Raw genomic sequence first — 27,092 nt, 5'->3', positions numbered from 1 at the left:
AACCGTAACACTGATTTAGTATTTTAAAACTAGTTGATTTAGACCCTGATCTAGTATTTCAAACTAGCTGCGATTTGCTACTTGGGTTATCAAGGCTTGACATGAGGGATATCTGTGATAAAAACTGGTAACTTCGCGACTCGAAACAACTCTTAACCTTGCAATTTCACTAATTCGCCACGAGTGATAAGCAAGTTTACTAATATAATGTGATGTGATTTTATTATTAATCGCACATTTTACAACACTTGGGGCATATTCAGTAGTGTTCTAGTTCTAGATGTATAATTTATGTCAGTTTTAAAATTTAAATCTGGATTTTGAAACAAGAAAAACTGGTTTTTTAAATATAGAAAAAATAGAACGGCATCGTATGCCAGCTTTAAATTTGACAGAAGAACTGCTCGAATAAATAAAACTAGAACGGCTTGCTGGGGATACGTTTGTTCCAGTTTCAGTCCTATTATAAATCTTCTATTGTCTATTATAGATCTTCTATATAAACTCTTACAAGTTAAGATAATTATCTCATATTCAAACATAAAACACTATTACATAACTTTAAAAATCATTGAAACTAACCATGAAATATCGCTTTAATCGTCGTGAAGACATCTCAGAATCCCTAATAATCGAAAGTTTTTTTTTCAGAACATACACCTACAACAACCGCCGGTACGGTTACTATCAACCGAATGGATATGGTCAACTATACCCTGGCCAGAATCTGCCAGGTCAATATCCGCAAAACACCGGTCTCGGGGAAGATCGGTTCAAGTTCGACCCGGTAAGTAGTGTACAACAGACACCATACTGACCTATATCAGCAGAAGCCTAAGTAAAGAACATGAACGAACGCATTGTTCTAACTGCAAATCCGAATCGCTTAAGCATGTTATGCGAAACGCCTGGTTTGAAACGTACTTCACATAATTTACAATCTGTAAATAATTTACTCTTCGCATTCATCTTCCATTATAACCATCAACAAGTCGAAACAAGACTCACAAGAAAAAAACTGTGCTCGTACATAAGCGGTAAAAACGTTGAACTCATTCGCGGTACTTTTATGCTCACGTTACCTTCGCCAGAGCATTCAGTTTACATCGTTTAGTGAGTACTCATGCATTAACGCATCGAATGACTTAATGAATATACCATACGAACATTAGCATTATACTTTCGATCTCAATCTGGCCGTAAGCAAAACCTTCTCAGCTGAGATTACAATGCTCTCTTTTCTTATCGCATCTCGTCACGCATTTCCCAACGGGCGGTACTCTCGATTTTATCAACGGTATCTCGAGCACCACAGTCACGTACCACCAACCATTCTACCATTTGCAAAGTTTATTCATTTCATTCCGTAATCACGAGCAGTTGTTTGCATTCCGATTAATTCACATGTTTTGTCGACTGACTCTTTTCATGACACGTATAAATGTTTCCTCATTTGCAGACCAATCCAAACAACGTGCAGACGCCGTTCCCGGGTGTACTCGGCGGTTGGCGGGAAGATCTGCAGGGAAAACTGCGCCGTGACTCATTGCAGCTGGATCGCGATGTGTTTGTGACTACCAACTACGGACAGGTGCAAGGTTTTAAGGTACATCTCTACGACAATCCGGATCCGAAATCATTCTACCGACCGTGGCACAGTCCGGTCGACCGGATTATGGGTACCTGTTCGACATTCCTGGGAATTCCCTACGCACTGCCGCCAACGTTTGAAGGAAGATTTAAACCTCCGCGTCAGCATAGAGGCTGGCAGTTACTGCAAGCCGTTGACTATGGGCCAGCTTGTCCACAACCGGTACAATACACTGGAGCTACCAAGGGCATTCGTGACATGGATGAAGACTGTCTTTACCTAAATGTGTTCTCTCCCAATGTAAGTATCGATAACATTGTTACATGTTGGGTCTAGCAGTAATTTTCTAGCACTTTTTTGTTAAATGGAAAACGTTTTTGTTCAAAACTGGTTACATTCCATTGGAAACAGCAACTTTTGCCTGAAGTTTTAAGTAGTTTTTGACAATTGTAACACAGAAAAAATTTAACAAAAGAATGGCGTTGGTAATTATCTATGTTGGCCGCATTCTTCGGCCCGTGTGGGTCCGCGGTATAAAAATGGTTTTTGCACGCCAAAAAAGAAAATTTGGCGTGTACTAGCTTTTAACAAAAACAGTGTCGTACGATGCTGTCTTTGTCTCGTTGAACATTGAACTTTTAAGTATTCTACTTTTCAACCAAATCGCGAACCGGGGTTCCTTTTACCCTGGAGAATACTCGTACGATTTTGTATTCCAATTGAGAATGAATCGCGTTTTTGTCCATTTCGTAGCAGGTTTGCAAGTAAATACTTCTACCCGAACCAGGCCCATACCCAGGATTTCATTGAACTCCATTGGAACTGACATTATTAAGTATTTAAATAAAATTTGTGACTGTGACCGAGAGAAGGTTATTATATTACATTTCTTAACGTTTACTGTCATACCATTTCGGTCGCACATGTCAAAGACCTTCTAAATGTCTGTTTCTAGAGCACAAAAATCAACAAGACTTGTGATAGATTTTCAGAAGTGATTCAAGATAGCTCCCTTACTTCGATTCGTGGAGAACGGAAAACATCTTCTAAATTTGTAGGTCATATTAGTTGATGGCAATACAAACTTGCTATATAGGTTCCAGTATCAGGTTCCGGAAGTAGCGATCTTAAATTCCAAAACGATTCCGGAAGTAGCGATCTTAAATTCACATCGATTTCTCAAAGATGATTCGGGAGCAGGTAAGCTAAACCGTTGATTTAAATTATGGTAGCCATGCTCATGTGCTTCATGTTAGGCCCTTTCACAGCTAGTTCGGTCTGCAATCGCTCCATCAATGCACGATAATAATGCATTGAGGTTGTTCTCCAGAAGCATACTATGACAATCCCATAAAACCGGCATCATGATCTTTCCGACCCATTAGGCCTCCTTTGAGGCACTCGTGCCGCTTGGAAGAACTGGTCCTGACTTCAGTCTATTGTCGGGTAGTCATTCTGTTCTCTAGGGTATAATAATGGATTAAGCCAAATATGTATTCGAAGTGCGCTTGCATTCGTCTTTTTAGTCCTAAATAAGTATGTGCGGCATCCAGCGGCATGATAAATTTCTCGTCTGCAGAATCTTGCCCAAATATGGTAAGCTCATGTACTTTCTCTTTCCAGTCATCCAATACAATTTAGTGTCTTTTTATTATTACTTTCACTTAGTTTTGACACTGGGAGGAGCGAGGAATAATACCCGAACTTCACGCAACAGTTTCAAGTAAAAGGTTTTCTTTTATTTAGAAAGAATCTGCCAAAAGTTTAAGGAGAATCATCAGCGAGTTTCAGTTCACTCCCTAAGGTACTTGGTCGGACAAATTAGAAGAGTACTGTAACATTATGATTTTTCTGACTTTAGCTAAAAATAATAGAATTCGATCTTAATGGGCAGCTAATGAAATATTCCTATGGTCATAGGTTACTAACACTTACGAAATGTGGCGTTAGCTCAATGGAAAGAGAAAATACAGGTTAAAGGAACTCCATATGATAAGTCTATCATCAAGTACTTCAACAAAAATCATTAAACTGTGGAAGCAACAGAAGTCTTAATGGTAATAAGCAAATCACGTGAGTCATTGATACCCAAAGTGGTTCATACCACCCAATGGTGGAGGCTACTGCATCTTAAGTGGCTGATAACATTTGAACGGATAATTGATGGGCGGTCAGTGGGCAGTTAAATCTATAAAAGGAAAACGGGATGAATGAAACGAGCGGTTTGTTTCAACATTTTCAATAAATGCTTGCTACGGACTAGGTCTTCATTCAAAAATGTGGAACACATGAACATAGGTTTTGTGATGAATTGGCTCAGCTTTTGTATGAAGAAATTGGCAATTTAGCCATTCGTTGATCTATAAATTTGTATTTTTTTATTGGTCGACGTTTACACAACTTTTTTCAATTTGACTTTTCGACCGAAAACTTTTCCGCAAGATTGAATAACATTAGATTCCGCTCGTCGAGATCTCAAAATGTCTGTATATATGATAAATAATGACACTAGATTTTCTCGAAAGTTCTTACGATCCCATATACACTTTTTTTCGCTGAATCTTGATAAATTTGCACCGCCGAGTACTCTATAATCATCTTGGCAAAGGATAAGATTGCGGAATCTCTCAATATTGAATTTGACAAACGTCAGTTATTATCGAAATTGTCAGTCAAAAATTGCTGTCTGTTCGGCATAATCTTTACGAAGTGAAATTTATGAATTACTGAGCCTTATGTAATTGAAACTAAATGAAGACAACAACAAAGTATTTTTATATTGTAAACATTCAATTGGGGACCAAGATTTCGTTTTATTTCCGTATAAACATACAAAATGTATAATGTATATTTTACACACCAAACTCAAATTTTGTTGTTCGGTATTATTTTTTATATGTAAAATTTAATTTTTACAAAGAATAATGTAAAGTTATTTCATTTTACCAACTTCGGTAAAACATTACCCAGTTGTCGGTAATTCACACGATAACTTTGCTTTGCTGGCGTATTTTGTAAACATTGAAACGTCATCGCATCTTAGCTATTCAGTAAAAATTTCAACGATGTTCAGTAATAAGTAAATCAACACGGAAAAATATGTAAACAGTGCTGAGCGTTAGTGATTTGACTGAACGCCCACTCAGCATGCGATTACAGTTTGTTGGTCGTTGAGCGTGTGTTGCACGGCATACTGCACGAAATAATCGTTCAGTTTGCTGGAACGGTTTGTTGTTGTTTTTTTCTCTTACAAAATAGTGTCAAAATTAGGTGTTACCTTCATAAAGAAAAAAAATTGGTTGTTATTCTATGTGAAGGTGAAGTATTGTACAGGTATGTAGTGTTAGTTTAAAAAAATAGTGGTAAAAACTTCGGAAATTCTCCAGTAAAACTAGTCCAACGGGGCTCCAATTCCTCATATTAAAAATGTCGCTCAAACAACTTATGAGATCCCCCGGTGAATGACCGATAGGTTAAAACAGGGCTAGAATAAACAACTATCTAAGTAACTAACTAACTTAGGAGATGTTTGTTTTAGCAACCTGGGGTCGCTCTAGATCGGACTCCAATCGCGTAGTTTCGTTCTGAAAAATTTCTCGAAAATTTCAAACAGTCATACCTCCGTCATGTAGGTACTCTAATTCCGGTTACGAAAGCATCGGATCCAAGTAACCAGAAATCCTCATGAAAGGGAATGATTTATTCCTATCCGGAAACGAGATTCTTTTCCTGCTTCAGTTATGGCTGAGCCGACGACACGACCAGGCACTCCGAAGAAAAATCTTCATTAAAGCTGTTCGCTAACGATTCACCGCCAGTTACCACAAATCTAGCGACCCCTTGTAAATGATAAAAATAATCTTCTCGAGCAACACTGTTTAAGTTGCTATGGACAAGTTACCAAGGAACCCCAAAACAAATAAACATGTTTTGAAAGCGGTGGAATAGTTCTATTAGTGTTAAACTTTGTCCAAATTAACCAGAAATGCATTTAAATGAACTCGATTTTCGGAATTTAATCGAAACTATGGATGAAACCAACGAACGAGGACAATGATCTGCTTCCAGCGATTCATCCGTACACTTCAACTGCTAGCTTTTCTGGGCAGTAGGATTCGGTGTAATATGCCGGTGTCAAAATTGTTTTGTGTCGATTGATTGCGCAGCAGTGGAAACAGTATTTCACCTTGTTGGCCACTATTCGAGGATTACTAGTGGAATTCCACAAAGAAATCATTTTACCGTACGTTATGCAGGTACCGCAGAGCACTAGCCTCGCTCAGCTCGTTGTCGGTCATTTCCATGTCTTCCTCGTTGGTTTGCGCTGAGCTGTTATCACACAACGGTTTCAAGTCAGCAGTGAATTATGCATCCCAATGTCCCTAAGACCTGAATTTTGAACTTGGCTTTATAAAAGACATAACTCATACTCTTCAATTTTTACATTACGCTCGAGGCAGGTAAATCCATTAAAATGTTCCGTAATATAATAACCGATCTGAAATTTATTTTGTTTACATTCATCTTGCCTTCGATATGCAGTAACCATGGTTATGGTGACTGTTATTCAAAATCAATAAATATATCAACTTGTGATGCCAGTTTAAAAAAATTCACTAGCGTTTTCGATTTGACATTTCCAGTTACTGAGGGGTAGTTAAATTTACGATACAGTTTTGATAGACGAGTGGCAGGTCGTGTCGTCGGCTGAGCTGCACATTCACACAGCCTCAGAAGTATAAAAAAAAGTCGGTGCGGATAGGTCGGATTGGCCTGGTGCGGGTCGACCTTTAAGCTTACAAAGTTTGTGAATAACATTTTAAAATGTCCATTTTTAAGTAGTTATTTTCACTCACTTCTAAGCAGCCCAGGGAATACACTATTCAGTTTGTATGCAGCGAGAAGGTTCGCTCAGAACTTGTTCTGTACTTTCAAGGAGCCAAACGTTCCACGTGTGTGTGGTGATTCCAAACAGGTTTTTATCTATTGTGAGTTATAAGATTTGTACTGTAATGACCAGTGACTTCATTTCGGAACAATGGCCATCCTACCCAGAATAGTTTGACAATATTTTGGCACAAATTTTATAGTAATCCGTTGATTGTATATCAAATAATCGGTGAACACTAATCTATCTCAACTACTGACCTTAAACCTGGTAAACTTGAAAAAAATATTCATAAATCACTAATCGTAAAAAATTTTTACCGTCCTTTGCAGACTCAATCGGGTGTCGCTCAAAAATATCCGGTAATGGTCTACATCCACGGCGGCGAATTCGTCCGTGGGGCATCCAACACCTTCCCGGGTCACATGCTGGCCGCTTTCTACGAAGTGGTAGTGGTAACGTTTAACTATCGGTTGGGTGCGCTTGGTTTCCTCTCAACCGGAGACGAAAACTCCCCAGGAAACTATGGCATTTTGGACCAGATCATGGCCGTTCGTTGGGTGTACGATAATATCGAATCGTTCAACGGAGATCGCGACTCGATAACACTCTTTGGACCAGGAGCCGGGGCTGCATCAGCCGGCCTGTTGATGGTGGCTCCCCAGACGAAGGACATCGTAACCAGGGTGATAGCACAGTCAGGATCGGCAGTAGCTGATTGGGCGTTAATCGTAGATAAATACCGCGCACAAAATACGAGCAGAGTGTTTGGTCAGATGGTTGGTTGTTCGATAGAGACTTCGTGGAAATTGGTGAACTGTATGCGGCAAGGCAGAAGCTTCTATGAACTGGGTAATGCCGAGTTTGCACCTCATGTTGGATTATTTCCCTGGGGACCGGTGCTGGACATAAACTTTACTTATCCGGGTGATGAATGGTATGAAGGATGGAGAGAACGTGACTGGCATTTTCTGTCGGAAACCCCAGAGGAACTAATCCGGAAAGGCCACTTCAACAGAGGACTTCACTATATGAGTGGAGTTACGCAGCAAGAGGCAGCATTTGTAATAACTCAAAATGAAACTCTCGCACCGTATTATGAAATAGACGAAAAGTTCTTTAAGCAGAAAGTTTGGGAATTAGTTTACCGATATAATTATACGCTCAACTTAAATGGAACGTACGAAGCCGTCAAATACATGTACACTCATTGGCCCGATCCCAAAAATACGACCTTCATCCGAGAGCAGTATATCAATGTAAGCTATGCAATTTGTAGTATTTACTTTGTTGAAAATCAATCTCAACTTTCTTACAGCTTCTTTCGGACTTTCTGTACCGCGCACCAGCTGACAAAATGATTAAACTTCTCGTGGAGCGTAAAGTTCCCGTTTACAGTTATGTCACAAACACCACAATAGAGGGTCTGAAACTTGCTTATTGGCGTAAGGTTCCGCACGACATTGAACATTATCTTTTGACGGGGGCACCATTTATGGATGTCGAGTTCTTCCCGCGAAAGGCACGCCTAGATCGGCTGATGTGGACTGATAACGATCGGAACATGAGCCATTTCTTCATGAAGACTTACTCGGACTTCGCACGCTATGGTAATCCAACACCTCAACGGGTACTTGGATTACACTTTGAAAAGGCCACCAACGGAGATTTGCGATATTTAAACTTGAATACAACGTACAATTCGTCTATTCTGATGAATTATCGGCAGACGGAAAGTGCATTCTGGACACAGGTAAGGAAAAACTGGTCAAAGTTTCAAAGCAAATGAATTAATTCCCATTTTCCTCAACTAGTACATTCCTGCCGTGGTTGGAGTTCTCGTTCCCACGTACCCACCGTCAACAGAGTTCTGGTGGGAACCAAAGGAACCACTGCAGATTGCATTTTGGAGTATGTCCGTCGCTTGTATGCTACTAATTGTGATAGTGGTAATTTGCTGCATACTGTGGAGAAACGCTAAGAGGTATGGATAGGTAGGACGTTTAAAGATCATTTCAGTTCACTTTAGTTCGCACCATCCTACCTGACAGGTGATGGAGTAGTTTGGGTCAGAAATTTACTTTATCGTTTATAGTATTTTCGCTTTCCAAACCGGTAAAGGCCAACAAAGCGGTTAACTAATTACAGCCTACGAAATTCTAGTTCCAATAGATTGAAACAAAAAAGTTTATAGTCAAAAATCTTGCGTACACATTTTTCAACAATTTTAGTTTACGAACAAGCTCCGCCACAGAAACTATCGAAAGCATGAAAATCATCTTCAAATCTTGTACATTGCTCTGAGTGCATCAGGTTAATTAGGACCCTACATTGAATACAGGCACCAAATAAACCAAGTCTTAGGATCGGAGTTGAAAATGGTTGATGGCCAAACTAACTAGAACACCGTTCAACAAACTTTCCTTGCAAAAATATCATTTCCTCATGAATGTTACAATTTACTTTAGTTTGTAGGAAGACGCAATTCGTTTAGATTTGATATCTCGATATTTTTTGAAACGAAACACAAGAATTACTAATACTCATCCCCGCATACCTACACATAGGCAAAATCAAATATTCGACCCAGTCATAACATGTTTTTTTTATTTCTAGACAATCGGACCGATTCTACGATGAAGGCGTGTTTGTAGTAGATAACCCGGAATCCGAGCGTGAAATCGGTATCGATAATAACGTAATACAAGCACAGCCACTCCGTACAAGAGACAATATTTACGAGTACCGTGACTCTCCGTCCAAGTATGGCAAACAACCGCATCCCGATGCCGCATCCTTTCGATCACCCAGCTCTTTGGGAATGACGCAAACTACCGGGAAATCGATCTCCGGAAGTCAAAGTTCCTTGCGCAGTGGTATCTCGTTAAAAGAATCGACAACCGTTAGTCCCACGCCGAGATCCGAATCCAACTTCGATCGCAACATCAAATACGCCGAAAGGGGAGTGGACACTGAAATACACAAAAATGGCAAATATCCACGGTCGGACTCGAAAACGACGTTGAATGATACCAAGTCAAGGGAATTCGCCACCAGCACACCAGTGGAAAATGTTTCACGATCTCAGCAACCGACACCGCAACCGGCAGGGCGAGGGAGCCGCGCTGGTTTCGATCGGAGCAACAATGCAAGTCGAACTAATTTAATCGAAGGAATCCCACAGACCGAGGTTTAGGCAGGCAGAATAGGAAAGTTATTTAAGAATATATAAATGTTTACGATTTAGTGTAATTATTCATGACGATCGATGTCATGAATTGCCACGCATCCCCATCACAATCAAATAGAAACAACCTTGATAATCATAACATATCAGGTTAGATTAGATTAGGCTAGATTAGGTTAGGTTAGATTAGGTAAAATAAAAACGCTAGGACAATCGAAGCCGTACTGTAGTGAGATAACGATAAAATCTACAATAGATTGACATTAGTTGGTAAGGGAAAATCAGCACCAAGTGCCTTACTATTCAAACAATCATAGTTTCGAATCACACAAATTAGGTTTTAACTTTGTTTAGATAAAGGACTCAGAAACTAAAGTTGGGAGTCAAATACGTACTGAATGTTAGTTAAATTAATTATTTGTTTTATGTTTTATGTACATAGCTGTGCTGTGCATGTCCACGTGTCAGTGTATCCGTCCAATTTTGTTTAAGTGTACCGTGATAACGTGTTTCTCCGTTAAATGATGTCTTCACAGATTTTGAATTTTTAGTTGTCGCACAGTTTTCAATTCTTCGTTTAGTTATTTAAGTACTTATTTCGTCTGTATGTTATATCGCATCTGCGAGAGCAAACAATCAAAGCAAACATTTTAGGCCAAGCTGTGCAAATATTGTTACTCTTAAAATCTTATTCAATAGATCGTGTAAATATTTATTGTCTTCCATGTTTATGCATTCCTACATAATGTACATGTTAGCCTACCTTCATCTGTTTTGTGCTATCATTCGGAATATTTTTTTTCTTATATAACAACTAAATGGTAAGCATTTATGAGACATGTACATATAGTGATGATTAGTATTGATTGATTACCATTTAAGTATTATTGAGTATAATTTTTCTGCTTCAGCAGTACGCGGTAGACGATAGAAAAATAATTTTAAGATTTTAGAATTTTGAATAATAATGTAAAAAATTTACTAATTGATTTGAACTAATAAATTGATCAAAAACTATATTTATTTTACTATGGCTTCAAGATAAAGGAAAAATCTCTGTTTTGCCACTCTCATGAAGAAAGGCTATGCAATCGCTGTTAAAAACGGTTTTACAACCGAGGCCCGGATGGCCGAGTGTCATATACACTAAGGTCTCTTTTAACACCGGGGTTACGTACCGTGTTAAAAAATCTGTGTAAAAGAAAACCTTGTTAATTGCGGAAACCGTGCAAAAAAAACCGCGTAGAAAAATTGACATAATAATTCCAGAAACCGTAGATTTGGTTATTTGTTTGTTTTGTTTTGGATTGTTGTTTCACAATAAAAACGGAAATCTAAAAAACAACCAGAGGTTACGAGAAGGGTCCAGTCATACTTGATAAAACACATTGGATGATAAATTAAAATTAGAATACTTAAAAACGCGTTGTACGACAAGCAAATTATTCTAAATGGCTCATGCCTTCTGTATCATGCATTCGGTTTTCAAAAAACCGATAATACTTTCAAATTAGAACGCTCGACTAAAGAAGTGCTAGTAATACCACCAATAAACACTTTCACTACAAATCAAGCTTGAGAATCAGTTCTTTTCAATTCCGAAGGTGCGATGTGTAGTAAACACTAACGATCTTAACAGTCATTTTCAACTAAACAAGGGTATTGAATGAAGATCTATGCACGCAGAGACATAATTAAAGGGGAAGAATTCATAGAGATGAAAATAAATCAAATTAGAAATGGTATTACTATGTGTAACGCACGCATATTTTTTTTTCACGAAAAACAGTACATTTGGCGAAAAAATCAAGGAAATACAGTACATCGACTTTGAAAATACAGTACATTTTACAGTACCCTTTTTTTCTAAAAATAGTGAATTAAAAAACAAAAGCAAATAAATTTGATCAGCATCTTACGAGGAAAACAGATTGAGAAAATGACATGCGAATACAACTATGTAATGAAAACCGCGAAAAAGCCACCGCGGAGATGGGACTCGAACCCGTAGCAAGCCAAATACGGGTAAATCGTTTTGCTTATTCAACTATCCTACATGTGTGACACACATACAAACAGACTAACTGAACATAAGAACCGAGCATGTTCAGCTGTTCTCGGGCCCTACGGCGTTCATTTGTAGTCATTTCTCAATAACAACCCCTCCGCAAGGTGTTTCAGCCCTCAATTAGTCCGTTTTTTGTATGTTTCACATGCAGAAAAGCTTAATTGGCAAAACGATTTAGGAGGATAGGAACTATTTTCGGGTTCGAGTACCGTTTCTGTGGTAGCTTTTTCGCGGTTTTCATCACACAGTTGTATTCGCATATCATGTAAAACTTACTCAATACGGCTCTACGTCAAGACTAAACAAATCGTTCATAGAAAGTTCATAAACTCAATTATTTTTTATTTCCTTTTTAGGGCATTTTAAAATTCGTCAAAAACTGAAAAATGTGCGAAAGTATTTTATTTATTTTTGGTTGAGACATTTTTCTTTTTTTTAATCATCAAAGTTTCGCTTGATTGTTGTGACCAAAGATAAACTCAAGATTACAATGTCCCATACAGGCCATCAAAAATATTAGTAACCGTGAAACAGTGAACTTCGTAATAATGCAATTCTGTTGACCCTTCGGTTATAAGCATCGTTAAACATTGGAAAACGACGGTAAAATTCCATAGCAACAATACAAGTTTAGAAGGAAGTGAACATATGTAAACATACCGCACACAATATTTTGTTACATCCATCCACTTTAATGCCACTTAAGATAAGAATATAACAAATGAAATAAATTCTTAGTAATATTTTTAATAGATTCTTGCTTTTCTGTCTCAAGATCCACTCGATAAGCAGCAAAATACCGCCATTTCTTCCATATTGCAACTTAAGATTAATTCTACATAAACAAACATTGTCATAGTTACGACGCTTGTAGCGATTCGACGCTAATTGTTTTGTTTTAAATAACACTTGTACTGCAACTGACGGTGAACCGATTTCATCGGGGGGTCCTATTTGAATGGTATATGAAAAATCATAGACTATTCCATATTGAGTTTATCTTTGGTTGTGACGCGCTTTGAACAAGAATTATTAACGAAAAAACTTGTGTGTGTTGTTGTTGTGTTCTCATTCACATTCGCTACGTGTTGTTACTGTTCGTGTACTGCCACAGATCGAAATTCGATGCGTTGAAGATATAAAATTCTGTATTAAATTTTAGTGAAAAAAATACAGTACATTTCAGTGTAAAAATACAGTACAAATTAAAATACAGTAGATTTGAGAGTAAAAAACAGTACACAGTACTTGAGTCGAAAATACAGTACAATACTGTAAAATACAGTACAGATACGAGCGTTAACTATGTGTCATGCTGGAGCAACTCATTTCATCGGCGTTAATCATAATACTACTAGAGCTATATCATTCAAATGGGTATGAAATACTGTACTGCTCGATATGCTGAAGAGTTGAAATAAATTTGACTAGTTCTGCAACGCTCCGAAATTCTCGATGATATCAATGACGATGCTGACATCATACACCACAACTGAGCGGAAGAGACGTTGTCGTGTAATTTACGACAGGGGTTCAAGATCTGAATACTGATAAATCATTTTATGGAACAACAATCAATACTTCCGTGAATTGTTGAATGAATTATTTTAGTTCACTTTCAAACTTTAAATTAACTCTCATAATCGTTTTCTTACAGACAACCTGTTCCCTTTTTTTTAAATTTTTCTCTAAAAAACAAATGACAGTTCTTCTTAAACTCTCATCAGAAACCGTGATAATTCCGGAATCCGTGTAAAAAAAGCCGTGTATAAAAAAAACCGTACGGAAAAAACCGTGTAAAAAGAGACGTTAGAGTACCATTCGATTCAGTTCGTCGAGATCACAAAATGCCTGTGTGTGTATGTGTGTATGTGACAAATAATGTCACTCAATTTTCCCAAAGATTATTCAACCGATTTCCACGAACTCAGATTCAAATGAAAGATCGTATGGTCCCATAGACTGCTGTTAAATTTAATCCGGTTCCGACTTCCGGTTTCGGAATTACAGGGAGATATGCACTAAAAAAAGGAAAACAATAGTCACACATGTTTCTTCGAGATGGCTGAACCGATTTTCACAAACTTAGATTCAAATGAAAGGTCTTATGGCCTCATACAATTTGTTAAAATTTAATACGGATCTGACTTCCGGTTACGGATTCACAAGAAAATATGTGAAAATTAATGACTAAATATGCACTTAATTTTCGCGGAAACTTCTCGGCCGTTTTTCACAAGCTAAATGCAAATAGAAGGTCTTGAAATTTTTTAAAAAGTAATCGAAAAGTTGATCCAGATCCAACTTCCGGTTCCGGTATTACAGTGCGGTTAGTGAAAATTTTCAATTTCATGAGTCTTTTTTGCACAAGCGATGGCGAAACGAGGAGCACATTTTTATAAAACTTTCAGTTGAATTCATCTAGTAGGCAGATCTTGTTAGTTAGTGAATATATAAAACTATCACACTTAAAAAAATCCCTGTGATTTTACATCTTATTAAATGCACATAAATGAAGCGTCGCAGCTCACGCAAATTAACGTGGAAGAACATTTAATATTGTGTTTAAAACTCAATGCATGAAATTCATTGAAATAAAAAAAAAGAATTCTGAGAGCAACCGTCGCGACTTGAACCGAGAATCATTGGATCACAAGTACGTCGGTTAATCGACCAAGCCACAGAAGCACGCATCTGCTTGGCTGGTAAAAGGTGCATTTAAATGCATACAGTCGCCCCTGCTAGCAGAACGCAAGTTACAGTCGAAACCAGTAAAATTCAAGCTTATCTAACATTAAGTCATTACAAATTAGATTTTCCGTCATTTGACAAATTAGGTCTTTATGAATTACATCGTATGAGGGATCGAGTCACCTGTAAAATTCAAATTTTTTGGTGTGTAGTCCCCGGTTTCCGCTTCCGAAAGCATGGATAATAGTGAAGAAAAACGCCTAAATCCACGATTTTCAATGAATCATGATTCAAATTAAAGCTTTCATTGTATTTAAATATACTGTGCGATTTCATCCCGATCCGACTTCCGTTTCCGAAATTGTGTCAAAAGTGTCAAAAAATTTAAATCGTCATTCAAAACGCAAAACTGGTACGCGTCGGTACGTGCGGCTTTGCTCCGTTCGCAGCGTGCTTTGTTCAATTTCGTATAGCGTACAGGCATAAATCAAATAAACATAGATTTCTCACTGTACGGTGACACTAACAGCACCTCTAGTGACAAACGGGTGTACTTTTTTCCATTAGCTACTGTGGTTGTGTTAAATGCGCAGGCAACGTTTTGCATGCATTTTAGGAGCATTTACGCACCCATTCTCCACCAGACGGTGCTTTTGGTGTCACGGGTTGCTCAACTACATTACTATTACACTGGGAAATCTATGTTTATTTAATTTATGGTACAGGGTTGCCACATTTAATTTTCGGAGGCATGTTGAGCAGCTCAATATTTACAAAGCGGGCTATGTGGAGCAGAACCGCCACCCTACCAATAATTACATTTTCTCCGTAATTTAATTAGAATTCCTCTACTGTATTGCTTTCCTTAATACAATCAATAAGATTCACGTTCATTTTAGATATTCATCCTTATTCTGTACGTATTCCGATCGAATGTGCAATTTGCTTTCTGCATTCCGTTCGAGTTGGGTGTCAACTCGAATATCATTCGTTCGAGTTGTTAAATTTTCGAACATTACTCGATCGACTTGCGTACGTATTACGTCTGTTCGGTTTAGAATTGTTCTAATTTGTTTATACAAGTATGACGATTTCGTTTGCTTAGGAAATGAATAATATAAATAATATAACGTGTAAGTAGTGTTGACAGCTCTGATGGTTAGTGTTCGAGATTTCAAGTGCTCCCGAACGAGATTCGATCGAATCATACAAGTCGAACGGAATAAAAAATGCAAAATTAGAACTCGAACGAAAGTGTTGACGGATCCGACGGATTGCAGAATCGGGGTGATTACATGTTTTAAAAAAAATCATCATCATTTACTTACTTCTCTAAAGTTTTCCGCGGCATGTCAGATTCTTTAGCCGCCTTTCGAATCGTTAAACCACCACCACTTTTTACATTGAGTGTTTTAACACTGATCGACTTTGAGGTTAGGTTTGTCCATCATCTGTTATGGCACACCTGCCCCATAGCAATATGGCGAACTTGCTCCGTTATGAACCGATTGCAAAATCGTGGTACTCACCCGATCGAATCGGATTTTGTCGAACGAATGTAAAAAATTGCTTTCTGTAGTTCGATCGAGTTCGATTTTTCCATACAAAAGCATCACTCGATCGAATTAGAGAATGCAAATTTTTACATTCGTTCGACAAAATCCGATTCGATCGAAATACAGAATAGGGGTGACTATGTTACTATTAAATCAATTATCGATATTCAATTTTTAACAAGTATTCAACTAAAAGGTATACCAATGATCTGACATTAAAATGAAACCCTAGCAAATTAAAAATAATTGAAAAACTCTTATTTTGCAAGAGCTCGTTCTTATTAGAGATGGTCGGGTATAGAAATTCTTACACCCGTACCCGAGTAATCAGCAAAAAAATTTACCCGTACGCGATTAAAAATTTAAAAAAAACCGTACCCGACCCGTACCCGATCAACAATAAAAAAAAAAAATACCCGTACTCGACCCGTACCCGATAAAAAAAAAATTACCCGTACCCGTTTAAAAATTACCTGTACCCGACCCGAATGAGTGGTAAAAATTTTACCGAAATTCAGGATGGAGAAAATGTTTTTTAGATAGCGAGCCATATCAGGCTATAGTTGGTAAGTAAAATACATTACACGTGTTACGTGTTTACATTTAAACATATGAATACACTGTGAAGCACGAATAGATTTCCAATGTCTTTGGTACTTTATTCTCATTTACAAATGTCAACAAAAGGGAGTAATATCTACTCAAATTTTTCGAGAAGCATATTTACAAAAAATGTCGTAATACCCGTTGTATTCAATTTTGGTTAGGTATGGTTTTTACGAAACAGTGCGACTTTTGATACAATTCTTTAGAACCACAAGTAAGCGTGCTCATTATCTTGATACACAAATAAAAATTCACATTCGAATCACTTGAAAGATCACGTGAAATGGTTCCAAATGTCAAAGTGAATATTATACGTGACGAAAATGAATGTTATGCGAACATCCCCTAAAATGAATAGAGTACCATCAGTTCGTTTACGTGAATTGACCAAACATCAAACAATGTACGTGTATTCCCGGTGTGAAAACTTCAATTTTGAAAATGGTGAACAGTGAGTCCTTCAAGTGTAAGTAGTTTGAACACTCGTGAGAATTTTTTTTGGTTACAATTTTTTACTACGAAACAAAATGAATTATGATTTTGATTTAAATTAATCTGTCAACTATGCCCGTTTTGTAAGCCTCACAAGCCCACATCCACGATGTTAGCGGTAGCTGGTGGCTTTTACAGCCATTGAACTTCTGTGCCACCTCCGGTGGAACCCTCAACGAGTGAACGGTGAAAATTTGAGTATTTCGCGAGAAAAGGATTACCATTAATCAAACATCGAGCTCAGCGAATCGACCAAGGCTAAGAAAAATTTTATGATTATCAAAAGGATGACAATTTAGACGAAATATCGACCTTAGATTATGTTGAATTGTGTTGGAAGACCGTCTAAGTAAATAAATTACCAATGCATAGCTCTTTCTATTCATATTGGAATATCGTCATTTTCGTGTGAATATTATGAGAATTTCCTATGTTCAAAATAGATGTTCGCCTCATGTAATCATCACGTGAGAATCAGTAGAAAATTACATGAAAGTACGTAACCTGTACCTTACAAGTAATATATTATTTACGTGGTGAATGAGATGCATGATATATGTATACTCCGACTAAAAAACAAATTGTTGATAAGCTGCAATACTTTAGAAAAATGGCGGCACACCTATGAATTATGGGTAATATAGAAGGATGGGTAAAAAAGTGCGGTATGGAACCACCGGCCGGAATGAGACCACCCTACCCTAACGTAGGTTTTAAATAAGGTTTCTGACGAAACCTATACTTGTTTCTGGGTGCACAATTTTTCTCTAATTATAAATTTTAGTTTCGATTATTATTCACATTTTTCTCAGCTGTCTGTTTTAAGATATGGCGCAATTGGAAATTGAGTGATAGCGTAGTTCATGCTCAAAAATAAAATAAAATATTACTGTATCTTTTTTTATTAATTTTTATTAATATTAATATTACAGTCCTTTTTATACAACTCATTAACCCATTATTGTCCAACCTACTGTAAATGAATGATAGAATAGGAAAGGAACATTAATGAGTCGATCAATCTATCATAACATATGGTTGAATTACATATACCAAAAGTCTCTGAGAGTGGCATAAATTTCCAATCGGGTGCATGACATTGCATACATTTTTTGTTATCTATTCACATGAAATCCACTAGGGGAGACCGGGACTGGTTGACCAAGTTTTGTATAGGAATTTTTGTACTCTTTTTCTTGGTTAGACTTTTTGATAAACGGTTTGCGCTGTCTTGAAGACACAACTTTTGAGCATATATGTGGATTTTTCAATTACTAAATAAAATCTCGATAGATGTCACCACTTCCTCAAAATAGCCTGTTCATAAAAGGCACTCAATCAATTTGCCCCTTCGGCCAACCAGCCCCGGTCTCCATTACTATCTATCATAATACCTATATTAATAAAGTCACTTGAACGATTTTTTATACTACATAATAAGCGTACTATTTGCCTTTCGAAATACAAGAAAAGCTATGCACTCGACTATCTTCCTTTTTTTATTTTCTAGTTTCGACTTAAAATTTCAATACATGTTCAATGTTCTTTTTATTAACAGCCCAACCGCTGATTGTTTTACACTCACTGTTTCATTACATTACGATCATGATCAGTTTTAACACTTGAAACCCCTTTACAATTAATTCAGTTTTCAACAGTCTTTCAATTAACTAAGCCGTACAATAAACTGTTGAATTCTGTCTCTGGATATGATGGGGTGAAATACATCATTGTTCAACTACGGGCCCTTTTCGATACTTTCTCCTATTGGTTCTGAGCTCTCTGTGAGGAAATTGTTTTAGTTATTAGTGTTTTCATCAATGTTAACAAGGTTAGTAGGATAAGCGTAGAGATTGCTATTTTAGTTTAGTTGGACAGGATGCCATTGAATTTTAGGGAGATATAGCATTAGTTTTGGTAGTTAAAAGCTTGGTTATGGTATTAGGTATTATTGGGAATGATTCAGAAATTAGTTTAAGTTTAGTTAGGATAAAGGAAATAATTTGGAACAATTTTCGAGAATTATCAATGAATGCCTTCTAACACTAGTAGTTCGTTGGAACATTTGTACAATTCAGTTGAACAATTGATTTTATGCAAATGTAAATTGATTGACAACGATCGGCACTTTATTAGAATAGAATATGAGCTGTGTGTCCTAATTAACTATTGCAAGTATTGACCGTTATGCATGAGTACTATGTCAAATGACACTGACTGCTTGCGTTTAACTACTTTAGCATGCTATAATTATGGATTGATATTTTCAAACATTCGCTAACACAACTCGGTAGGTGGCACAATGCTAACCTTTTAAGTGAAAATGTTGACCAATTACTGAATGCTAGTGAGGTGTATAGTTACGTTACAATTATCTGGGCAACATACATTTAGAAAGAGTCTGGGATTGACAGTACGCTAAGAAATAATTTAAACTACCTATCAAGTCTTTGCGCAGACTGCACTGTTCTCTATCTCGTGTGGATTTGTTGGGTTGTTTGAATCGAGAGATTTGCGACTCGAGGCTGGGGGGGTTAGTAGACCTTCTGGATCCAGCAGCGGTGCCGGGGATGCTTCCTGCTGTATTATACAAGCCAGAGCTTCCATTTGCTCACGACGAAGCGTTGCTCGATCCTGGTTGTAATGTAGATAAAACGAAATTTAAATGCAAAGTCCGTCAATCATGTCAATGTTTCACTTACGAACATATCCAACGAAGTGGTGTGTGTTTGAATGATATGAGAACTATCGGTTACAAGGTTTGGGCAAACATGTGCCAAGCCAAAGCTAGCTTTGACCTGCTCTTGTGTCTCGAGCAGTGCCAGTGGTGAGATTTCATTTTCATCGCAAATTACCAGAAAGTACGGTTCCATCCATCTGGCGCATGGCGCGATTGCATCCCAGTCCAGACCAGACAGGGAAATGGCAGTTTTTCTAAAAATGGAATCGGTTAAGCAAATATTTACAATCAAGTCTTGGATTTTTTTGGTACCTATCGAAAGTGTGGCTAATCGCAGCCGCCGCAATCACAGAATAGGGGAAATTTGCCAGACCTACGTCCAGTGAGCAAAGATCTATCAGCTGAGCGGTTTGAGCAAACTCCATCCCGGAGAACTGAGGATATATGAACGATTCGGAGGATTTCTGATCGATTTGCGCCTTCGCCGACTGTTGTTGATATTGCTGCTTTCGACCACTTCCGCTGTACACCGGTACCATTTCCGACTGCCTGCTGGTGACATTAACTTGCAGGTACAGTCCCAGCCAACCCATCACAGTCACTGGATTGATGCTCCATTGAAGTTCACTTAGTAACAGCAGCTCCTCTTGTAGAATATCTTCCTCAGAACAGGCACCATCCGTCACGTACGCAAACTCGCCGATTTTAGGGGGATAAATTTCTTCGACCTACAAAACGAAAACGTTTAGTTAAAACTTCAAGAATTGAATCTAGGAATCAAGAACTAAACTAAACCAAACTTAATATTCTAATACACAAATTGAACTCGATAGTGAGAAAAAAATGATTGTTTTCCTACCTTGGCTGCTACAAAGAGCGATGTAATACCAAGCAGTTGCAGATGAGTCTTTTTCTGTTCCTTCTTTCGACTCAAGTATCGGTCAATGTAATCCACCGCCAAATAGTACGTTTCACGATGTAGTTTGTAGACTTCACACACTTCGATCAGCCAGTCTAGTAGGATCGCTCGCATCCGTGGTTGGAGTCCTGAAAAAGAATGCGGAATGTTGGGAGGATATAGAATAGAATCAATAAATTCATTATTATAATGTATTGAATAGGCGGTGAAATCATGGGAGGAGTTTTCTTTAATTTTTGATGCGCAGTTGAAAAAAATTGCCCGAAAGTGAGAAAGCCGCAAAAAACGGAATGCGATCTTTGAAAATGGGGAAAAAATACACAGTTATAATGGCACCAACTAGCCCGATTGAGTGCAATGAAATATTTTCTTTTCTTTCAACGAAGGACCGAACAAAGCAAGCGATAATGGGAAACCATAAAAAGGTTTGCTTACCTGGATGTTGATCGAACATATTTGGCTCCCGTTCGAGAGAAGCCTTTTCGTCCTTACGGCACATGAGCTTGAACACATCGTTGGAATCGGCCCAAGAAAACTTCGGCAACGGACAGGTTCGTAGCTCTGAGGACGGTGTTACACAGCATGGCAGGGAGGGAATACGAGATTCACTACATCTATTGTTACTACTGCTATTATCACTATGCTGCAGATGATGTGAAGAGGATTTTCGATTGCCGTGAGGCGTCGTGTCACCCTTGGTGTTCCAACTACCGCGGGATCCATCACAGGAAGGACTGAGGATGTTGCTATTTACAGATGGTGGTGAAGTTAAGGGGAACGTGTCAAACTCGGCCGTCGTCGAATAGCAATCGGAGGAACTTTGCGTATCCGAAGTGTACTCGCTACTGTGGATGGTGATGCTGCTGGCACTGTGGCTGGATGCTGCCGAGCTGACCACGCTGGGCACTGGCATGACTGGAGCCGACGAGGCCGCGATCGGTGAACGCCGCTCGACTGCATGCCTTTTGGAGGGCCGTTGGTTTTCTATGTCCTGTAGAGAACAGAAAATAAACTTTTTTAATATTGTTCAAAATCGAATCATCATTTCTCACTAGAATATAATCAATGACAAACAACAATGAAAGCATAATTTCGCACCGCAACGAGCGACAACCGACTGACGATGGTCATGCGAAAAATATAACCGCATTCCATCAAGGATATTTAAAACCGGTTCCGACAGTTGGTGCTTGCCGGAACAAGAACAAGCGTCTGAAGCAAACCATCAATAACGATTATTTGGAAGGCGATAACGAACTTCATTGTTCCTGGCAAGTGTTCATTTGAACAGCGAAATATCGTTCGAGTAAAATTGAGCATTGTACCCGAAAACAAAGGCGTAAAGGACCTCCCCAATGTCAACAGAATCGTGGCAGCTTGACTGCTTTCTTCATACGGACTTACGTGTAGCCTAAAACCGTTTACCCCCTACAGCATCTGTCTCAGAACATGTAACCCAACAGATAGAAAAAAAAGGATTGCGATAGTAGTGTTTCGCAAACTTCCGGGCGTTACTGACGTGATAATGCCAAAAACTATAGTTAATCTAGGATAATTAATTCCCGAGAGGTTCTTTAAATTTACTGATTCATCGATAGAAAATTGAATATGAAGTTCCTGTTTTATTAATGTGGGGTGTTTGAAAATGCTCTAAATTTGAAAGCAAACACCGGCGGTAGAATAATCAGTAATGGGTCTAAAACAATTGACGGTGCTAACGGAGCAACAGTATTTGAAAAAAAAAAAACAATTGCAAAATCAAATTTTTACTTTTTTTATTAGTTATGTTATTACAGAACAGAAAGAAAACACAACAAAAACTGGTTTCATTCTTCTTATCAACCATCAAACATTCTCATATCAATAGTGATCCGGATGAAATATATTTTCTAGGACCACCGAGTTGACCAAACAAACGAACAGGAGACTGAGATCTATTCGATAACACTTTTGAACAAACAGAAATCGATATATGTATGCGAATGTTGAGGAGAGATATCTTTTTGTATGAAGGTTATTCATAAACATTTTTAACCTTGAAATGGATAAAAAAAATTATTGCACCAAATATGTTAAAAATTGTTTTCGCTATCAAGATTCTAATAAGTTGTTGGCATCTGTGCATGACGAATTTAAAGTCGTCTGCATTTGAGCCGTCTTACAGACATTTGACTATGCAGATAATTTCGTTTAAAGTTACATGGATTGATTCAGAGTGTATGTTTATGAAACGATCGATTTGGCAACGTTTCGTTAAATCTGGTTCAAACCATTTCAGAAATCTGAGTTCAAATTTAATTCACTCATAAAACACCACCACGAAACTTTCGAACGTCGTTATTTGGCGGTGCAATCTAAAGGAGCACTAGCTCTATTATATCCATTATATAATAGAGCTAGTGCTCCTTTAGATTACACCGCCAAATAACGATGTTCGAAAGTTTCGTGGTGGCGGAGACCGATCGAAAAGTGAAAGCACGTGAGCTAGCCAATACCACAAAGATTAGTACTGAGAGCACATGACATGTTTAGGGCGAGATTCCGAGTCCGAATCAAAAAACACTAAACGCGAGCGCACTTCCGAAGCGTGTTTGGTCATGCTGATGCACGGACGCGGACGAGCTTTTGACATTGATTAGTAACTACTGAACCTGTCCCACTATTACTCGCCAGAGAACCGAAGAAGTGTCATTGCAGTGGGTACGAAGTGCTCCAAATCTCATTCAAGCGTTAAACATCCGTTCTGCACACTTCAAGCCGAAACATGACTACAATACATCAGCAGGAATAATAGAAGCCATTTTGTGGAATTCATTTTTTACAATATAGGGAAGAAGTCTTCCCCTAGTCGAGCCAAATATCTTCGAAGATTACTCAACTTACAATCAACGGATTGCGATTTGATTTTAGCCAATATCACACGAGAACTCGAATCGAAATCACTATTCTTTATCTCATCATTTGAGCCAAAGCATTGAACACAAATAGCAGATTTCAGTTCGCTCGTACATCTCATCCAAGTCAGTCGATATAACAAAACCGCTTACGTTCGGGACAGAAGATACCAAGTACAGTATTGTGTAGTGAACAATAGAACGACCTCGACATGAGTGAACCAAACGAACAAAAGCTACCGCCGGTATGAAAGAATACAATTATTGTTGACTTCAGACAGTGCAAAATTCGACCTTCGATACGAGAACTTAAAGGTTTGCTTAAGGAGCAAATGCATCTTGACATTAAACGTGTGCATTTACTTCAATGCAATAATACAAATAGTGTGATTTAAATCCAGTTTTATAAAGAGTTGGATGCAATTCAATTCGCAAAAGACAATAACAATGTGCACTATGTGGAGCACGAGAACAATAAGTACAACATTCCACTATATATGGAAGACAGTGCTATAGAAGTGCGTGTGCATGATCCCTCAAGCGTCACCGATTCATATATTCGCAAAACTATGTCCCAATACGGAGAGCTTCTCTCTATGGGAAAAGAAAAGTGGAAGAATTTTTTCCCCGGTATTCTAAATGGCGTACGTTTATTATGCATACACTTGAAGAAGCCTATACCTTCTTATGTGATTTTCGGTCAAGATACAAGAATTCTGTGCTTGTTACCTATGACAATCAGATGTCATTATTGCCAAAAAGATGTTCACTACGGTAAGCCATGTGATAAACTGGACCCTCCAACCAACCAGCGACTGCAACCAATGTACAACAAGGCGCATCTACAGCAACTCTCAACGAGCCCAAGACTACGATCAACAAGGAAAACGAAAATAAAACGGAAATCACACACAACACCGACGATGAAGCAATGGATGATGAGATAAGCCGCGGACGAAGTGACCCCCGATCCTCGGCCACGTAAAGCTTTTACGCAAAAAAGCCAGAATAAAAATTTTATTATAAAAAAAGCAGATTTCACTTAAACTAAATTACGTTTGAACAAGATGTCAAGGCCGAAACAACACAAAAGTATATTGATTGATTTATTGGCTTTTACTTATGTAAGAGAGCTTTATACGACAAATTTCGCACCAAATCGTGGCAACAGCTTCCCAGATTTTAATGAAATTTTCAGGACATGTAGAATTTATCACAGAAAACCATTTTGCGCACTTTGTTTTTCTAAAATTGATCTAGCTGCCGTTTGAAAAGGGTCCTACATGTCATACCTTTGTTTTTTTTCAAATAGCTGTAGTCGAAAAATGTCAAATCCTACAAAAAAAAGTGTTGTACTGGTGATTTTCACAAAATCAGTCAAATTTTAGTAAAATATGCCAAATCGATTTTCAATAAAAGACCAGTATTCATTTAAATGAAATTTTACCCCAAAATAGGTAATTATGTTCTACTAAAAACGTCCATCTTGCAATATGATGGAAATTTCTAAGGAAAAAAATGTTTTTCTAACTATTACTTCTGCTTGTCCAGTATTGATACATTCTGCTTGTCCAAATCAAAATCAATTAAATTTTCGAATAAAAATACTGAAACAAAATTCCAAAGTAGAGAATTTATCGAAAATTTAACTGATTTTGTCATAACATGTTGGGCCATTTGAAAAAATAAAAGAAAAGAACGCCAAAAGTATGCAAAGTAGCTTTTTGTGAAAAATTCTACATATTTTGAAAGTTTCACGAAAATCTGAGAAGATGCTTTTGTTCGAGTGGACACGAAATTCGTCAAATGAAGTTTGGTTTCTGTGTTTAATCTTTGTTAACAAATTCATCAGGAGTAACTTGACTTCAATAAGATTTCGTTTCGTTTGTAAGCTACTACTGATTCATTCATCAAGTTCGAAGATTAAATGGCTGACACCTTCGGTCGGGTCAGTAGAATCGTACCAGCCATGCAATGATTCTGTACACACTGAATCGGCTGCGAAGTCTGTTGAAACAGAAGATCAAATTCCACTACAGGAATGTAATACCAAGGATTTGCTTTACCTTCGGTCCCAGTGATATAATGGCATGAGTGACGCAAACAACCTACCGCACTTTTTTCCTATCCTTCCTATTTTCTCGGAGATGGCAGAACCGATTTCAACAATTTTAGGCTCATTGGAAAGCTAGTATTGAGTAATTGAATAATTTCAAATGGTAAATGGCAGACACTTTCGGTTCCGGAGATATCGTACAACTGACGAATCGCACTTTTTCCCATCCACTCAATTTTCTCAGAGATGATTGAGCCAATTTCGACAATCTAAGGCTCGTTTTAGCGCTATAATCTGCTAATGCGAAATGCAAAAGAACTTACGATTTGTCAATTGCCAAAACCCCCAAATGACGGCCATTATCAGACTATTGATCAAGTCTGGAAGATTTATGGCGAACAGCTCCGGTGTCGGAGATTTAATCGTATAAGTGACGTAATCGACAAACGGCCCTATTTTCTATCCGTACAGTTTTTTTTCGTGAATACGACTTTCTTTGGAACGCCTTTTCAAAATTTACCCCTGCGTCCCAAGCAACAATTTTTGTTACGCTAGCTTGTTTGTGACTAGTTTGCAACCAGATATTTGAGTGATTGTTACTAACATCTAACCACTTGCATGACTCAAAAAGCGCAGTTTCTACTAGTTGTTAAAACGGCTAAAAATATGTTGTCGTTACGTTGTAATGCCATACTGAAATAACTTATCTTTTCATAACTTGAAAATAGCTTGTTTCCAAGTAAACTAGTTGAAACTTAGTTACCATCGACATTATAAACATTGAATGAATCCGGAATGCTTTTCTATCATCAATAAAAAAGCAGAAGAGTACTTTAAGTCACAAACTTGATACAAGGTACAAATTTCACAACGATCCAAAAATTGTCGAGCGGAATTCAATTTTACTTAACTGTTTTTTATGCGCCTTCAATCAAAATCTGTTTATAAAGATATAAAAAATAAACAACAAAATAACCCTATGTTCAGAATGCTCAAAATTATTCCAAGTAGAGTGATTTCTCATCATTTTAAATTCATATATCATGAGAACTATAATATTACTACAATCGATGTTCAATCCCTGTATTATTTTCTTCGTGTTTATGACAGTGCATAGAACAAAAATGACTATTCTGCCATTCACTATTTTCGGCAAAAAGTAGTTTTGAAAAAAGTAATATCCTGGTTTAATTTACGTTTCATACACTTCTTGAGACTCCATATTGTGTTCGTCATATTCAAGCCAACAAAGGTTGTTTTGTTTGCATTTTAGTTATCATAACGTTGGGAAAACTTACCGATAACTATCTGAATTAATGAGGAAATTATATGTTATAATCTTATAATATCTAAGTTATTGCTATATCAATTCACAGTAACGATTCACATATACGTTAATGTATTTAGAATGGTTTCTCAACGGAAAATAAACCTTTTTTCAACTAGTAGCTAAAACATAGCTAT

The 27,092-nt window shown here is 37.7% G+C and overlaps 2 protein-coding genes across 6 annotated transcripts in view; one reads left to right on the top strand and one right to left on the bottom strand.

The window, feature by feature from the left end:
* LOC131427429 (acetylcholinesterase) overlaps positions 1-12,879 on the top strand; it is a 217,780-nt gene extending 204,901 nt beyond the window's left edge. For 2 of the 4 annotated variants that reach the window (XM_058590607.1, XM_058590606.1), the window contains exons 4-9: positions 652-787; positions 1,460-1,891; positions 6,812-7,738; positions 7,798-8,232; positions 8,294-8,463; positions 9,096-12,879. In XM_058590607.1, the coding sequence (XP_058446590.1) occupies positions 652-787; positions 1,460-1,891; positions 6,812-7,738; positions 7,798-8,232; positions 8,294-8,463; positions 9,096-9,675 (2,680 nt within the window). In that variant the 3' untranslated portion in view covers positions 9,676-12,879. Of the gene's footprint in view, positions 1-651; positions 788-1,459; positions 1,892-6,811; positions 7,739-7,797; positions 8,233-8,293; positions 8,474-9,095 lie in introns of all 4 variants that reach the window. The other 2 variants (XM_058590608.1, XM_058590609.1) reach the window with 2 other exon arrangements.
* A 5,135-nt stretch (positions 12,880-18,014) lies between these two features.
* Positions 18,015-27,092, bottom strand: part of LOC131427426 (G1/S-specific cyclin-E) — a 31,337-nt gene continuing 22,259 nt past the window's right edge. Inside the window, exons 1-6 of one of the 2 annotated variants that reach the window (XM_058590596.1) lie at positions 21,731-21,782; positions 21,114-21,669; positions 20,619-20,806; positions 20,072-20,487; positions 19,782-20,013; positions 18,015-19,713 (exon numbers count right to left, since the gene is read on the bottom strand). In XM_058590596.1, coding sequence (XP_058446579.1) covers positions 19,522-19,713; positions 19,782-20,013; positions 20,072-20,487; positions 20,619-20,806; positions 21,114-21,669; positions 21,731-21,766 — 1,620 coding nt within the window. In that variant the 5' untranslated portion in view covers positions 21,767-21,782 and the 3' untranslated portion in view covers positions 18,015-19,521. Of the gene's footprint in view, positions 19,714-19,781; positions 20,014-20,071; positions 20,488-20,618; positions 20,807-21,113; positions 21,670-21,730; positions 21,783-27,092 lie in introns of those variants that run through there. The other variant, XM_058590595.1, reaches the window with a different exon arrangement.

Source organism: Malaya genurostris, chromosome 2 (genome assembly GCF_030247185.1).
Source record: "Malaya genurostris strain Urasoe2022 chromosome 2, Malgen_1.1, whole genome shotgun sequence".
Classification (NCBI taxonomy): Eukaryota; Metazoa; Arthropoda; class Insecta; order Diptera; family Culicidae; genus Malaya; species Malaya genurostris.
This window is presented reverse-complemented; position numbering and strand designations above follow the sequence as displayed.